This window comes from Pelecanus crispus, chromosome 1 (genome assembly GCF_030463565.1).
Source record: "Pelecanus crispus isolate bPelCri1 chromosome 1, bPelCri1.pri, whole genome shotgun sequence".
Lineage (NCBI taxonomy): Eukaryota > Metazoa > Chordata > Aves > Pelecaniformes > Pelecanidae > Pelecanus > Pelecanus crispus.
The window spans coordinates 4,179,651-4,197,674 of NC_134643.1; the positions used below are offsets into that span (position 1 = coordinate 4,179,651).

The 18,024-nt window shown below is 40.9% G+C and overlaps 1 protein-coding gene across 3 annotated transcripts in view; it reads right to left on the reverse strand.

Moving 5' to 3' along the window:
- MKLN1 (muskelin 1) overlaps positions 1-18,024 on the reverse strand; it is a 100,517-nt gene that overhangs the window by 38,728 nt on the left and 43,765 nt on the right. For 2 of the 3 annotated variants that reach the window (XR_012831994.1, XM_075727824.1), the window contains exon 9: positions 10,530-10,657. Coding sequence is in view for 2 of the 3 variants with exons in the window: in XM_075727824.1 (XP_075583939.1) it covers positions 10,530-10,657 (128 nt within the window). In the remaining variant the exon portion in view is untranslated. The remainder of the gene's footprint in view (positions 1-10,529; positions 10,658-18,024) is intronic. The other variant, XM_075727825.1, reaches the window with a different exon arrangement.

Sequence of the window (18,024 nt, forward strand, 5' to 3'; positions counted from 1 at the left end):
GTTCAAAAATAAGCGTCATGAGGTAAATGCTCTTGTCCTAAAGCAAACTAGGACGAGGACATAAAAAGACACAAACAACCTACTTTGTTTCCAGTTCTGAGAGCAGGCTGTCATGCAACAAATAGTCCCTCCTGCCTACACACAACTGCAGAGATTAATTGCTCTCATTTCCCAGTTTCAGAGTATAATTCATTTCCTCCTCCACCCCCCCCCCCCCCCCCCCCCCCCGCAAAAAGGGAAAGTTCTCCACAATCTTGAAAATGAAAGCACTTGCATATTATTCTTGGAGTTCGTTCAAGTCTATACATTTTTCTAAGATTAGAGCTTGTTAGTGCTTTATCAACACCAGTCTTCAGCTAATGCGTGCTCACAAAATGTTTCATCTAAGCTGCAGCTCAGAATGATTTGCTTTACTCCAGATCAGTACTAAATTCAGCAAGAGAAACAACTACAGCCATACACAAAATAAAACTCTTTCATCCCATACAAGTTGCTCGCAGAAGGCGTTTCAAGTTTCTCATAACCTAGGGGTGCCAGCAACCTAACAAAAGACTTGAATCTATTGGTTTTTATGGTACTGTAGGGCATTTGTATTGCCCATCAGCCCAAAACACAAAGCAAAATGAGTGGAGGCTGATGTACTGCTTTAACTCCCGTGCAATCACCAGCCACGTGCCGGGAGTGCCAAGTCACGAGGGAGCAGGGTCTTGCACGTTCAGTCACACAATAGGAGCGTCGCGACAGCGCTCGTGGCCACAGCAGCCCATCACAGGTACACAACTAAGGGTGTGCCTCGTCTGTAAGGGTTTCTTAACCGTGCAAGACCCTCCCGTAAACAGCATATCCCAGCTCCTTTTGCCTACTCTGTATGATGGCAGAAATCAGTGCTACACGTGTCATTGGGCATCCAAGGCTTGACAGGTCCAGCACTAGACTTAAAAACCTTTCAATGTCACACGGGGTAGACGCAGCGAAGGATTAAACTGGGATGTCAAATGTTTCTAGGAGCACAAGATGGGAGTCTAGCTCCAAAACACGTATTTTGGATGCTGAATGTGCACTCCATTCATTCAATTACTCTGCAAGTTTGCCTTAACTAAAAGCTTAAAGCAGCACAGGAAGCTAACAGTTACACTAGCTCAGCAGCCACGCATTTCCACTCTAAGATATTCTTGCCTCTATTTATGGAAGATTACAGGTATTCCAACTTACTTTTACAGCTGCTCTACCCGCTATAAAGAATATTCTTTGAGAGTAAGTTAAATATGTTCTGCCAATAAATATTTTGGGAAGCCTATTAAATGGATCAGAACCTGGATAAGAATCACAACACTTAAAACTCCCCAGGACCAGTACCAGAAAGCCACGGGTCTACACAATTTTTCACACAAAACAGTTAAATGTCTTATGACTAATATTAGGTCCAGATATCAAAAAGTTTCTGACAAGTATCTGCAAATAATTGACTATTAAGAAGTCTAGCCACAGCTAAGACAAGGAAGATACCCTTCGGTCAGGCAGTTGACATGGTATTTGAGCTATGGCTAATCTGCTTACAAGTACCCTGCTATAGCAATGCAACTAAATCGATTTAGTGGCAAAGTCCTTTCTGGGCATCTGACTCAGACATGACAGAGCAGATTAAAGTCAGAGGCAGCTTTTAGCACACAGTTTTGATTCATCTCTAAGGTGGGAAAACAAAAACATTAAACAGGATGAAGCTTTTTTTTTCCTTTTTCCCCTAAAAGCATGCACACATTTGGGATAGTCCTAATTTCTCACTGTTGATACTTCACAGCCTCAAGCTGAGCCTTCCACACAGAGACCTTCCTTGCTTAGACGAAGTAAAAAAAAAAAAAAAAAAAAAAAAATGGCCCAGTGTTCTATTTTTGAAAGACGGTTCAATGAGCTTATAAATCAAACGATTAAGCTCAGAGATCATATGACATGATCCTTATCATAGCAGTGGACTGGATTTGATGACCCATGGGGGCCCCATCCCTTCCAGTCCTACACAAGACTTCACTCAGCCTGTTTGCCTCATCTTAAGGGATCAGTGCAGGTTCATCACAGCACAGATGAGCTCAGACTCGGTGCAGCACATAAACATCTATTTGTTTTCATAGCAATGTTCAATGTTCTATTCCCATGAGATTACCTGCTAAGAATTAGTCTCCCAACAGGCCTGCTTGCAGAAACAACTAATTCCCAGGTATTTTCATAAAGGAATGAACTAGCACATGATCTATTGGTTTCTGATGAACCCCGATTAACGCACCTCTGAAGAAATAAAGTGTGCCCTATGAACTGACTCGTGAACTTTCCAAAGCACCAATATTCTGCTGACAGCTGTGTTGCATGAGTTTACCTACAGTGCAGAAACAACTTTGGCAACCGACGCCTGCGTTACTGCCAGTGCAGGGAGCCACATTCCCAGGTCATTTCTGAGCTATGTGCTCTTACTTGGCTTGCTCTCACACCAAGGTATCGTCAAGGCCTTCCAGCAATGCGTAACACCGTGGATCTCATGTTGCAGTAAACCAAGGCATCCTACGATCAAGAGAATTTCTAGGCAAGCAAGTGGAATAGTGGAAAGGCGAAAAAAACTCACAGAGCTTCAAGCATGCAAACAGCGTGAAATAATTCTTTCATTTATGTGAAGCAGGTTGCAGGAATGCGTGTGAAGGTCTTGTCTAGGCTTTAGTTTACAGTCAAAAGTAAGTCATCCAGCCTACATGATTCAGCTTACACATGCTAACAGGAGAAGCGATGAAGTAATTCCCTAGTACAAGACAACCTTGAACCGAAAGGCCATCACTGCTGTGCTATTTCTAACAAAAGGCACTATTTACCTGCAAACCAAGCGCTACTCACACTGATGAAACGTGAATAAAATTGCAGCTCCTTAAATTTTAACAAGTAAATTGTTGCTTTGGTACACATCAACTGCTCAGCTTTGCTTTTAGTAACACTGATGAAATATAACAGATGACCCACCACAGAACCAGAGCTTTCACCAGCTCTGATGGGCCCTCAGGACAACATCCCTCGTGTGCCGAATTTAACTAACCCCATTAACAATTGCAGGATGTTGAATGAGGTCATTTTTGCATGCATCGTAAGTTCACGCTGTCCTCTCATTACCAGTAACAATGGCTAGTGAAGGTCCAGCCAAAAGAGATTTTTCCATAGATGCAAACTATTTGGCTTCACTACAGTCACACTTGCAGACCAACAGGCTAGCAGACTAAAAAAAATTTAACTAGTCATTTATGGACTGTTTAGCCACAAAGATGAGGATGCAGCAAGGCTAGAATTTTTTTAAGGTTGGGTTTTGGTTTAGATCTTTTTTTTAATTAATTGTCCTTGAAAAGCTGGTGATAGATAAAACCTGAAATTATAAGTCTTAATACTTTGGCAGCCACAGGCTCTCGGATGTTTCCAAGAAAGTGAAGACAGTCTTAAACAGATGACAAAGGAGTAGTTTGTACCCAGAGGTGTTCAGAAGTCATAAAAGTGGCTGTATAATTTTTCCCCTCGGGCTAACCCATGGCTATAAGATTGCCATTTCAAGGATACAGATACTAAGCACAGTTTAATGCAGGCTTCCTCTGTTAGCTATTATAGCAACATGGCAAGAGGGGGAAAAAAAAAAATATATATCAGAAAAGAGTGTTTTCGGCACCGAAAAAAGAGAACTGTGGAGACTGCCATGGCTTCTTTTGCACTAAGTGACAGATGAGGAAAGATGTAGCTTCTGAATTTTTTGTTTACATCACCTTTCAGCTATTCTCAGAACATAATTTAGTTATCCAGCTGCAGGAACTGCAGCAATTACCGCTGCAAGCGCAGCATACAGCTACTCTCTGCTGCGTCATAGTTTCAGAAACAAGGCATCTTCAATTTTGCAATAACCTACACAGAGGAAAATCAGCCAAGAAACAGTGCAAGTATTTTTACTGGAGGCCTGTGAAGCACTGTGCTAAACCCTCTCTTCCATATATTAAGCGGAGTAAGCATAACACATGGCAGCAAGCATGTGTACAGGAGCTTTTAAAGACAGAGCAGTGAAAACAAAGCATGCATGGGGCCCGTGCAAGGACTAGAACCCAACAGTTCCCGAATCCCAGTATCAATAAAATCTCCATCGCATACATACCCTGGAAAACTCATGGATTAAGTCCTATTAAACATACTAAGCTCTTTCAGGTCTGAGAACTCAACATACCAACGCACTATCCATTCTGCCAGTATATGCCCTTGAGACAGGCCAGAAAGCTTAAGTCCTAGTTACATCCAAAACCCAGTAGCAGAAATACATTATTAGCAGCAAGGTCCACTAAAACTTACTACATTTTCAAGCATTTAATTATCCAGACAATTTAGCTAAGGATTTGTCTATACTACTACTTGAGAATGCTTCCCCTATGTTACCATATTGGGATAACTGGTATTTCTTTAGGGATTTCTGTATTTGTACAGCTTGAGGAGTGTTAACGTAACGGAAGTCTTTCACAGTCTAGCTGAAATAAAAGACTACTCTACTCCCAAGGTAAAGTTCACCGGTGTATGAAGTTACTTTCACCTTGATGGCAAGAGAATAAGCTTTCCTCCCACCTTCTACCCTCACATACTCTCCTGATTCTTTAAAATCCCTTTTCCCTATCCAGTGTGAAATGCAGGGTTCCAGGGATTCCACCTGGCTCTTGTCTTACAGGTGCGCATTTCTGTGTCTTTAAAACCCAAAAGGATATAAATCAGTGTTCCTTATACCAATACCCATCGCTTCACTAAATCCTCACCTGAAAATTCTGTAATGCTTTAAGCAGCTGAATCATGTGTCATCTTCCCTGAGATGCATTCACAGCCAGCCTAGCATGTCTTTGTATAACGCCTCATCTGCAATTTACGGGGAACTGGATGATCCAATAACTTCCTAATAAAGTCCTGTAAGTAAAAAGGCTGCATTCCAGATCAGAGATCAGAACAGTAAACTCATCATAAGCTAGAGTTGAAGTGGTGATTTTTATCAGAACATAAACGCCACAAATCCACTATGTATGATGCATTACTTCAAGGTGTAAAAGCAGTTTACAAGCTGCGCCCTTTGCATCTGAAGGCTCTATGATGGTTTGGAAATCCACGTATAATCTGAAGACTGGCACACACAAGCTCTAGGACTGCCAAACTTTTGCAGCCTTCAGAACACCGTGCATAATGTGTTTAACTACTCCCTTCTCTATGAGATTTGAGTTCAGTATCAATGTGTGGAGGAAAGGGACCTCCACACATTGAAACATCTGGCATTAGAAATAACTGAAGTTTGGCTGGTTTTCTGTGCTTTTTTCATGCTGGAGGCAAGAACTACAGGCACCTAGTGATGGAACTGAATAACTTAAGACCCAGAGCTGTTATAAAATATGGATGATCTTTTCTTTAAAAAAATGTCAAAATTAAAGAAAGAGAAATAAACAAGGGCTAAGAAGACAGAGCTCCTTGGGCACACAAGGTGGCATAAGCAAGTAAGAAGTTACCTTTAAAAGCTGAAAACTATCTCAAAAAAGTTTTATTTTTAAGGGGATTAAAAAAAAAAAATCAAGTACTCCCCCACTCCGGGTCTTTTTTGTTTTAGGCTGCCTAAGTGGAAATCACTGGAAATGTTAGTCAGGCATATCTGAAAGACTCTCTCTAACATTTTGGAGAAAGAATACTGGCTAGAACATTTTAAAACCTTTATGCTACTAAGCAGGGAGGAAAACAAAACATTAGCATGCGATATTTAGGATCAGCCTAGAATACTTTTCATTTGGTTCACTTCAGCATCTGCCTTCTTTGTCCCTACTCTTGTAGGCATTTACACTATTTAGGAAGTTGGCTCAGAGGTGTATCTGCAGTATCCAAGTTTCTATTGGAGGCTTTTGGGGACAGCTGCTCTCTCCCTATGTGCTTTTGTGGCACCAGGCATCTCGTACAACCGAGCATCTGTACAACTGGAACTACTCAGAAGTAGGACATGACAGTTTCAGTATATTAGATCTCAAGTCCATAAACATCCCAGTATTTGAAACAAAAAACCCCTCAAGTTACTTAAAGCATCTTCCAAACTACATCACCATCTGTGGGAAGGAGTCAGTATTTGAGTCTAGTTCAGTTCCTACACTTAAAACAGCATAGGGTAAAAACTTTACACAGATAAGCTGACATGTTTCTGCATCACACACACACACACCCCCCACCCCCCCCCCAAAAAAAAAAATCAGTCATAGGTGTCACAAACACTTACAAATGCATAAAATGCTTGTGTGGTAATATGACATTGATTGGAAGCTTTGCGTAAATTCATCCATGTCAACAACCGTAAAGAAATGCATGCAGACACTGTAGAAAATTTAACTGGAAATACAATAGCAGATGAAATTCACCCTGGCCTTCACTATTATGGGATCTTTCTACACTTGTCAGCTTTTACTTTCAGTAATCTGGAAAAGCACTCTGTTTTAGCAGCAAACTGTCACCTTACAATACACCGATTTTCTAGATAATTTTGAACCTATTGAACAGCGGGCACTTGTTGACCTACACGTTCCTTCATTGTGAGAAACTATTTATCCTCTCAACCAGTGAACCCATGACAAGACCTTAACTTCTACCTTTGGCAAGAAACACTTAAAAAGTTAGAGAAACAGTGTCGCCTAAACCCAACCCATTTACACAATTTCCACGTCCTTCACAGCGCTCATTCGTGAGCAAGAATTTTCCTCTAAAAAAGCCAGAATGAGGATGAGTCAACATACCACATTTACAAATATGCACTACAGAAGCTACCAATTCATGCAGTAACACTGTGTGAAGGGAGGTCCTGTATCTCTTCTCATGTCTCTAGGAAATACTGAAACAAGGTACAGGAATACTAGTGACATACAAAATATGCCAACTATCATAATTCTTTATTCTCATTTATCAAACCTCCAGAGGCATCAATATCCTTCAGTATTTTGATCCTATTTAAAAATTCACATAACTATCAATTTACACCAAGCAAAGTCTTTCCTACAGTTCACTTAAACTGTCCTCTGAATTTCACTAAATTAGCCTTCAAAAGAGAAAGTTGCTGCTTGGAAACTAAAAATATTAGTTACCAAAACATACACGTTTATCTATTAATTGACACTGGCCTAGGATCAAAATGCCCAAGGAATGACGAGGTTTGTTTTTTCAAAACTATTTATTCCCAAATCCTGAAAAGGTCTACTGATCTACAACCAGTAATAAACCCTGGAGACAACAGCATTTGTCAGAACATTCCACTTGGTTCAGGGTAAAAACCCTGAAAGGCTCTTAGACTTCACATGTCTTGGCTGTGCCTCACGCCAACTGACTCACGGAGCTGTTCCATACTCGAGCACTCCACAGAGGAGACAGAAGGACAGAAGTTGTGGGTACAGTTGAGAGGTGATGAGCTGCTCCATGGCACATCTCCTTAGAAGGATGCAGGCTTGGAGGAGGATGATTTCACAAGGACTGCAGGAGCCTTGCCGGATCCATACACGGAAGGGATGGTGGGGAAGTTCTAATCCAGGTCTGTTTGTCCATCAGCAGCTGTGGTACGTACGCCGGAGGTTCAGCCCAACGCTGCAAGCAGGTCCTCTTGACGCCCTTTCTAAGACTGTAAGTGACCAGCTACTCCAGCAGTGCTGTGAGCATTTTTCCTGATGTAAAAGGGGCTATGAAAAGTTAGCGTTGGTAGTGTAACTGTTAAAAATCACAAATGCAACTTCAGGTGACAAAGAGACATTTCTCCAGCTCACCAGCAAGTTCTGGAAACCAGCAGCAACAGAGTTTACTAAAAAGGTCACACAACCTTTTCATAATGCATTGCAACAGAAGCTACCAGTACCTGTATCCCAAAAGCATTACTGTGTGTTACCCCTACCATAACACCGGATAAGATGCAACTTTTACCATATTCTGCTCTTGTCCAAGCTTAATTATTGAGTGGCTAATTTAACCGCTGTCACTGATTAATTAGAACAAAAGAGCTAGACGCAGAACAAGCACAATACAACGCAAAAACAAGACTAAGTTCTACTGGAATCTACTCTGAGTATTCTTTTAAATTCCACGTCAACAGACATTTCCTTTTAGCAAATTGTTTGTGAACAGTTGATGTCCCTATTAGAGAAACATCTGGAGTCTTTGTTTTTTAATTTACTTCTCAACATTTGAGATTGACCTTTTCATTTCTAAATCAGGTTTTATCCAGATCTCTTTAGAAAAAAAAAAAAAAAAAGAAAAACCACATTGCTGGTTTGCAAGTGCAGCAGCCGCCAGTTCACTGCACCTCAGTAAGTCACCAAAACCCTGGACTATGCCTCGGCAGGCCTTCTTCTGAACTCCACCAAAGACTATATCCACGCAGAGAGTCCTTCTAGAACTCAATTTCTAAAGCCACACACATTTCTTCGCACTTTTCTCTATCAAGTACATCTCTTATTCAAAATTCCCCATACATTCAAGTCTTTCTCTCGTTTTGTTTTTTGGTTTTTTTTTTTTTTTTTTGGTAAATTCCCCCATCTTGCTTCCTCTCAGCCCAAGACCCTTCCCATCTTCCATTTGAATTTCCTGACCTTCCATTGCACCCTGTATTGTTTTTGCTCCAAAATTCCCTTATTTATTTACTTTACTGTACCAACTCATCTCTTCTACCATCTCTCCTACACAGCCATCCTTTGCGTACCCTTCCCTTCTCCCATCCCAGCGTTACCCTCCTGGAGTCAGGCATGAGGAACTTGAAGAGAAAACATACGCTGCTCCTGGCACTGCTGATGCCTTGCATCCCAGCCAGGCCTCCCAAGCTCTACAGAAGCTTAACCGGATGAGGCAAGATCCCAGCAAGAAAGGAAATTAATGCCTTAAACAGCAGAACTACCGACACTGGTTTGCGCAGGAAGAAAACATGGTAACCCCTTTTTGACAGGAAGGCCCTATTGCACTGCATCCTGAGCTAGACAAATGTACACACTAAGCAGCTACAAAGCAAGAAGAAAAGTGAAAGAAGAGACAATTAAAATTGTTGTGCCTTCTTTTCTATCGCTGTTCTTCACTTTCCCAACCTCCTTATAAAGGGAGACAAAATCTAGATGTTTACCTTTACCATACAGTCAGTAAGAGAGGAGTCCCAATTTCCCCTTGGTATTATGTCACACACCCCCCTCCTTATCTTAAGGAGGTTACCTGTTGAGTAAACAGTGAGGAAAAAAAATAGTAAAACCCATGGTTTAAGACAAACACAAGCCCAGCCTACAGGACTGAACCCTGGAAGACTAAATCCAGCTTCGGTATCATTATCAGTAAACATACGAGTAGCCATGAGCAGTGATGAAAGGACTAAGAGTGAGGGGGAAAAAATCAAAAAAAGGGCCTACAAGGATATAAAATGTATGGACAATTTTACCTTTATACAGCTCTATTATAATAGAAACCAGAATATCATGTTCAGTTCTGTTATTGCCCATTTTGTAAAGGATGTTAGAAACAGTAAGTGCATGACATGCACAGAGATTTGAAGGCTACAAGAAGTGCTTTACTGCAAGGCTTTTTTTTTTCATCTCAGGCTATTTGTCCTACTTGATTACAACCTCTAAACACCTTTGCCAGAAAAAAATGACAATATTAAATAAAGTGTTATTTAATCTGGTATGGAAGCTCACAAAATAAACTATGACAAGAAACTGGAAAAATACAAATAAGACATTTTTATACTTTTCTCAAGTAGTTGGGAGAATCAACTCCTAAATTTATCAACAAGTGGTAGAATCTCAAACTTTTCATACCTTCAAGAAGAGGCTGCATGAATTTCCTTAAGTCATGCTCTGACAAACAAGTAACAAACTCAAAACACAATAACTACATGGAACTTCAACATTTCACAGTATACAGTAAAATGAATTACACAAACCAAAGGTCTTGGACTTTTTTTTGTTACCTCCTATAACCCAAGCTACATTCATTTCCAGAGGTTTCATATGTCAAATACCGAGCAAAACAAGCCAAGGAAAATGGCTTAAATGAATACCATGAAAGCTCCTGGGATTGCGTGGCCTCTGGCAGTTACCCCTGCCCTCTAGACTTCTGTCTGTTAGTTGTCCATTTCTACTCACATTTTTTGACAGAAGCTAAAAAAAATAAACATTCTGCTTCTGAAGCTCAACACCAGCATCAGGTCTGAATTTTTTAGTAGTCAGTCTGGTTGTTCAGTCCTATCAAATTATTTAAACTCATGTTCTACTCACTGAACTAATTTTTGGCTGATCAGTCTGCTCTTGACAAATAAACCTTTCCCCTCCAGTAATCTTAACACTTCAAATTCACATTCATCTCACATTTTCCCAATGTAAGCATTTCAAAAGTCTTCAGAACTTCAAGGTCTGAATTTTGTGGCTCTCACTGCACTCTATACATCAGTACAGGTGCTTCAGAAGCATGGCATTTTTCTGTGCAACAGTTCATACATTATTAACAATACGAACATTTGCAGAACTTGCCTCTTTCTCAGTATCCCTGGATATACAGGTCCACTGGTTTTCCTTCACGCTGTATGCCCAGAAGTCAGCCAGATCCTGAGTTCCATCCCAGCCACCAAACAAATAAACAGTTTCTATTAAAAAAAGGAAGAACATGTTAATTTTATTTTAAAGGAAGAGAATGCCTTTAAACAGGCTAATACCTAGAAAAACACCTATGACAAACAGACAGACTCTCAGAAGAGAAATTGAAACCGACTGTTACTTAAAGCACTGCTCCTCTTTGCATGGAACCAGTCACCAAGACAAAGAAATGTGGTTTGGTTTAGTAATGGAAGTTTTTAGGATTGACAGACAGCCAATTCTCAAGGAGTCATTTTCTATTTCTACATTTACATAAGAGGCGATCAAATCCACAGCCTTCCAATTAAAATTCAAGACAGACAAATGAACAATATTTAACATTTTGAATACGGATACTGTGCATTTTAGTCTATCACTGACATCTCAGCTTGGTGCAAGATCTATAGAAAGACTTCCGAGATAGCAGGAACAAAGCTCTTCCATTTAGTCCATCCCTTACAAAGGAAATCTACTTCAGTGACGAAATCCTCCAAGGGAAACGCCTTGCATAAAGTAACTTACCTGATGCTGCAAAAGCAGGTAAGTAGAAGAGTTAACAGATTTAAGTCAGTGTTTCAGGCCCATCTTTAGAGCCTGTTAGCTTAAACCCACAATCACTCCATGCACAGCAAGTTCAAAGGCTTCTCAGATATGCTGATAAAACTAGGTGAAGCCTCTGAACATGGGAAGCATTTAAGGAAGAAGTCTCTGTTCTGACATGGAGAGATAACTAAGCTGCTCCCATTATAGAAACATCACTATCTGGTCTCAAATGCTAAAAATATTTCATTTTTAGACTGCATTAAAACACAACACAAAGCCAAGTCCAAGAAGAACAAGCCACTGAAGACTTGCAGAGCTTTGTAAAAACTCCTTTAAAATCCACAAACCAGTTCTATTATGGAGGTAATGGCCAATTTTTAATCCAACACCAATTAAAGAGTAGAGTTAGAATCGCGATTATAAAATGGGAATAGTCCCTGACCCTTACCTACCATCAGGATAGTGGTCATCACCATGGAAAGGTTACCGTGGTTCATTAACTTTAATTACCCTTCCTCCTGGACTCAGGGCTCCCAGTGTTCCCTGCAAAGAGCAGGTCCCTTTGTGCGCATAAATTCTCACAGCTCACAAAACCCACATTACCACAACAGCTTCATTGATAGCTGAGAAAAATAAAAGATTTGGCACCAGCTAAGTATCCTATTGGGGCCTTGCCAAAACGTCATGCCTGCCTGTAAAGGCTTTGTTGTCTCAGATGAAATTTAATAGCAAACCTGAATGAATCTGATGAAAACTCAGATTTTTGAAAGTTACCTAAATCAAGCTGACAGAATTAAATAGCAAGTAAGCACTAAAAGAAGGGTACAATCATACAGCTAGTGCAAACTGTGAGCATCCCCAGAGTCCGAGAGCAACCGTGATAACACGAGTGTACACACTGTGCCAACCTTTTTCATCTTGATGTAAAACTGTAGCTCAGATGAAAGAAAGGCTCCATCACTACCTAGACTCAGAGTAACTATCATTTTTTAGTCTTATGACCAATTACAGAACTATACACGTATTTTTAGAGGAACGTTCTATATTTTTAAAGGAACATTTCTTAATGCATAAATGCACCTGGTGCTGCTAATAATTTTTCATAGTTCTTTCAAAGTTTGCAATTGTCCTCCTACGGTATAAGGGAAAACTAGTTGTTCCGTGGTTTGGGGGGGGGGGGCGGGGGCTGGTTTGGGGGTTTTTGTTTGTTTAGAAGTCAAACTTCACTCAGTTCCCCAACCAGTATCACACCTTCCGCTCTATTTGTCAGTTCAGATTTTGTGGGGAGGGTTATTTTTTCACTCTGCATGCAGAGATCCAACCAGGACAGACCCAGGATGCACGCCCAGCACTCCCAGGCGTTGCCACCTAAACAACATGTCAGCAAATACCCAAAGGAGAGGGCAGACACAGGGAGGAGACCAGGAACTTCCAGGCAGCAGGAGTGGGGAAGCTGGAGGGGAGCACAGCAGCCTCACATCAATATCACTATTTCTACTTTAGTAGCACTAGGGAACTCAAGATGCAAGCAGGGTATCTTCCTCTGGCAGAGGGAAGGATTCTTCCTTTGCGTCTGAGCAATATGTAACGCAGCAATACTGGTGCTGCTTTATTAAAGCAAGCCTCTATTCTGCTTTAGGGACAGAGCAGAAAAATTTTCAAACCTGCCTGGCAAGGCAACAGGAAAAACATGAAAGTGCTTGTATTTACCCAAAGCTTTTACCAGCTACATTTAGAAAGTCAAATTTCTCCTCCAGCATCTTAACCTTATCTCCTCTACATTTATTTTTTTGAATACAAATTCAACACTTTGAATTAAATATGTTCTGTGAATATTTATAAACTGCTTGCTCAGTCAAAAATGTTTCTGTAATGTCTGAATTCTTTTCTTCCCTTACTCTCTGGAAGACCAGAAGGTGCCAGAGCACTCCTCAAATTATTAGAGAATGTACATTCCCAAAAACTAACATGTTCCCTGCCAACCTCTCCTTAAGTTCTATTTTTCAGAAGAACATGCAAAGCAGCCTTCTCCAACCCCTGTTAAATACCAAAAATCCTGGTGTAGTTTCAGTCTAGGTCCACATATGTTCTCCAAGTCAGGTTTTCTAACTTCTGTTAACTCCATCTTCTCTGCGTGGTGAAATCCTTGGCGGGCTCCTGGTACAGCGGGTCTTCCTCTTCCGATCAGGATGTTACGTGGCAAATTGCTAAAGCTAGGCTGATAAAAGATGCTTGGTATGCCTGGGCATCCCTGTTTTTACTTTCTAATAGGCACCATGAATACATTCTAATCCTGGCGACATATTTAACTAAACACTTTGGTCAAATGGTATTTCCATGTCTCTCCTAGAACAGTTCTCCATAGAATATGAAAGAATTATGGACTTAAAACACCTCTGCAAGTCATCCAGTTCATCAGTCATCTCCCAAAGCCCTCACAGTAGGGCTAGCTTCAGCAACAGGCCAGGTTGCACAGGGAAGTATTCAGTTACACTTTGAGTATCTCCAAACATGGGTATTTCAGACTGTCTGGACCCCTGCTCCAATTGCTGATCACGTTCATTATGGGATTTTTTTTTCCTAATATCTAACTGGAATTTTCCTTGCTGCAATGCATCCACTGCCCTTCATCCTATCCCTCTGCACCCCCCAAAATGAGTCTGGCTCTATCTTCTCCATGCTCTCCCACCAGCTAGTTGAAGACAGCTCTAAGGCCCTCCCATGAGCCTTTTTTTTTCTTTCCTCTTCTGCAAGCTGAACAAAACCAGCTCCCTAAGCATCTCTTCATATATCACGTGCTCCAGCCCCCGACCACCTTGGTGGCCCTTCACTGGGCTCACCTTCAGATTGCCACCACCCTCATTGTACCAGACAGCCCAAACTGGGCACCGTACTCCAGACGTAGCCTCACAAGTACCAAACGGAGGAACATCATCACTCCCCTTAACCTGCTGGCCATGCTTCTGCTAACATGGCCTAGCAGGAGGTTGGCCTTCATCGCCACAAGGACACATTGCTGATGCACATTCAGCTGTCTACCACCTTGCAAATCTTCTTTCCATGAAGTCAGTCCCCAGCCTACACTACTGCACACCGCTGTTACATCCCAGGTCCAGGACTCTGTTTTTGTCTTGGCTGAACCTGGCAAGGCTCCCCCTGCAGCCCGTCAGGGTCGCTTTGACTCACAGCCCTATTCTGTAGTTCATCAGCCACTGCCCTCCCAATTTGCTACCACCTCAAACTTGCTGAGGGAGTATTTGATAATCAGTGTCCCTAGAACTAAGAAGGGCATGTATCAGAAGTAAAAAAATCTAGGCGTAAGATATCTCAAAAGCCTTCTACAAAAGGACATCACTTCCCTATGTAGAAGCATAGATGTAGTTACCTGCAAGCAGCAGTGTCCACTTTGTAAGAAACGCTTAGCGCACAACTATAAAGCCAGACCTTAAATTTTCCTGAAGTATCACACCACTCAGTTTCTGAATCACAGTTCAGTGAAGATGGTGACTGGATGTAAGTTTTTTCAGGCTAGGGCTGGTCTGGGTAGGCATACAGTCTTCCTCTCAAATGTGAAAGCACCATGAAGTTGAGTAACCTCCAGGATTCAGTAGCTGTTTGTGTTTTGGAGCTTAGAAGCCATCTGTGTTTTGTTTTAGAGAGCTCTTCATCTTGTACACAAGTCCTGTCTTTAAATATCTTATGGATAGCAATATTTTCCTCAGGCAAAACAGCATCCTTCATGTCTGCTGCTCTCACTTCCTCTTTTACATCTTTCCATGCTGCTTTTGAACCAGCCTCAATTTCCACTCTGTTGCCCACATACGCTATGGGCACACTGCGCCCACTGCTCCGAATCTCCCACTGTTCCCAACCTACAGATTTGTTCTCAACTTATCTGATAGAATGAAGTAAACAGAATTCCTTCCTACGAAAGGAAACCAAAATAATGTACAACCAAAATTACAGAGCAGTTTCACTTCAGTGGGTAAACAGAGGTAACACGTCAATAAAGACCATTTCACTAATATTTTTCCTTCAAAAAATGTTTCACTTGCCGAAGAGAAATGCAGACAAAAAAAAAAAATCATCCTGGTTGCTTAGCTAGTATTTCTGAAACAGGCTCATCAGAAGACTTCAGAAGGCTTTATCTAAATGAAGTAAGAGACGAATGTTTAAACAAACAGGATATATTACAAAAGATTCTTTTTTTTAATAGAATGTTTTCTACACAGTCTATAATTCTTATGGACTACACTGTCATTCACATAAAATTCTGTCAGCCCTGTAAGAGCAGAGGAGATCAATTCCACCCTAACTATGGAATTATAAAACAAATCTCCAAAACACAGTACACATATTCCTCTAAAGCACAGCCATTATTCCCTAAAACTTGAATTTAGCAATCCACTTACCCATTCCCACTTTCTTCCAGAATAAGCATTGGTATTCAAAATGCATGCCATATCTGAATTATAAAAAGGCCTGAGAGGGCATAACCAAAACTATGTTAATCAAGGTACCAGTGCTAGATGCCTACATCCTCATCCAAAACTGCATTAGGGCTTAATGCACCTGGGAACACAGTACTATATACAAGCCTGCATTTTACTGCTTGAATATTTCACCAGAGCCTACATAAACAGCAGCGTAGCTTTTTACGAATGACATTCAGCACACTTAACACAGTACATTCTTGTGTAGTTTTGGGGTTGTTTTCACTTTTTGTGTTTTGGGGATACTTTTTGTTTTAATCTACGCACCTGGGTTGTGACTACCCAAATACTTCCCCTTCCTTGCAGCAAAGTGCAGAAAACTCTCCAGCCTCGCATATGGAGAACTACGTAAGACATGCACCGTGCAGAAAAAAGCAGAAATAATGTAAGCTTTCTGTTTTCATTTACAGTCTAAAGCTTTAAAGTATGTAACAGTGGTTTCTAACTATAACCAGGAATGCCTCTTAGTCAATGTTTCTGCATACACGTACCAAAAACAACTTCCTAATCTGCCATCCAGTCATTCCAGTCTGTGTTAACGTGATTAAAAGCATGGAAGACATTGTGAGAATCAGTAACTCCCAATTTTATTTTTTTTTTTTTTAATTTAGGAAGATACCAGGCTGCATTCTCAGTTCTGTATCCCAAAGTATTTCAAACTTTCCTTTCAAACTGCTTTAAGAGTTTTCCAAAGCACAAAGAACACTACACTTATCCTAAGACAGCTGCAGCAGGTATTAAAAGCGTGAACAACAGATGGAAATGAGCTACAGCAACAAGTTACTGGTTGCCAGCAGGGATGCCAAAATTGCTCTTGCAGGTACTTTCAGCCTACCCTAATTGGAAGATAAAACATGCTAAAAGGCAGTTTAGACCAAGTTAAACTATATTCTACCTGAAACTTAGAGCATAAACAGAGTCTCAGTGACTCAATGCGCTATCAGTAACTTGAGATCTAGTTCAACTGCTTACCCACCTGTATCCTCTATCCTAACACTAACACCCATGCATCCAGCGGGCTCCGTACTATTACAAAACTTATTCAAAATAAACTTATATTTTTGTAGTCAGTAATAACTGGTTAATATTTCCAGATTAATAATAATATCAAAAAGCAGAACCAATTATAGTTCAGTTATAGCTACAGCAGGTCTGGACATCAGAGATTAAAATTTGCTTCCAAAACCTATTCTATGTGATATGAAACTTCAGAACCTCCTTATAGGTATGACTTTGGTATTTCACTTCATTTCTAAAAGATTAAAGTTTAAGAAAACACTCATTTTTGAAAAGGACCACCCCTCTAACAAGGAGTGCAGTGTGAGCTTATTTTTCTTCAGTTGCTAAAGACTTCTGAAAAAAACAACTCAACAAGTGTGTGGGTAAGGATGGGAAGATGTCTTTGAAGGGAAGCGTATGCTGCTGCTCCTTTTTCCATTAACACTAGATTTGCTCAAGGTTAGCCAGGGAGCTTTACAGCTCCAGTCTGTAAAACACATCCTGACATAACTGGCTAAATTCCCTCGGTCTCATTAAACACTACCTACATTCAAAAGGAAAACTGAAGCAATCAGCAACCGCTGGTTTTAAGGATAACAGCACCAAGGCTTCCCTTGCCCTGCTCATGAGCCAAATTAAATGGCAAAACTGATAATAACATTTAGCCTTCTGCAAGCCTCAGTGGGCCTGGAAGCAAAACTAAGGGCAACTTCCCAAATATCCCACAGAGAAACTTCCTGAAGGTATCCCACCACCGCTGGATAGAGCTGCAGCAAGAAAGGACTCACATGACAGAGGGAGATCCAGTTCTCCCACACTGACACTCTACCTCCATAGGTGCTCCCCAGTCAGTTTAGTGCAACTGAAAAAATGATATCCATGCTTTTTACCGCCTTGTTAAAGCCGAGTGAAAACTTAAGTCAAAGGCAGAGATAATAAGCTTACTAGGACTTAAGAAAACCAACAGGAATGGAAACAAAGAATCAAATTACCATGAATCTATTATTTTCAGGAGGTCTAAAGGACTATCGTTGCCAAGTTGATAAGCCTCATGTTTCTCCAGCGCGCTTGTGAAACTGTCACTGCCTACTTATTCACCAAGGCCACTAGGGAGCGTTCACAGCTTCTTTTGGAGGCAAACACCAGCAATCCTCCAGAAGCCTTTTATTCTAGTGAATCTCAAACCTCTTCCACCAAAAAAAAAAGTTTGCTTTCATATACAAAATAACTCGAGTGCTTCCTCTAGAGCAGTAACTACACTGAGTAAAAGCCAAAGACTGCAGCCACTCCTGCATTTTTGCTTGTTCACTATGACTTAGCAAATTACTCTCGAAGGTACTATC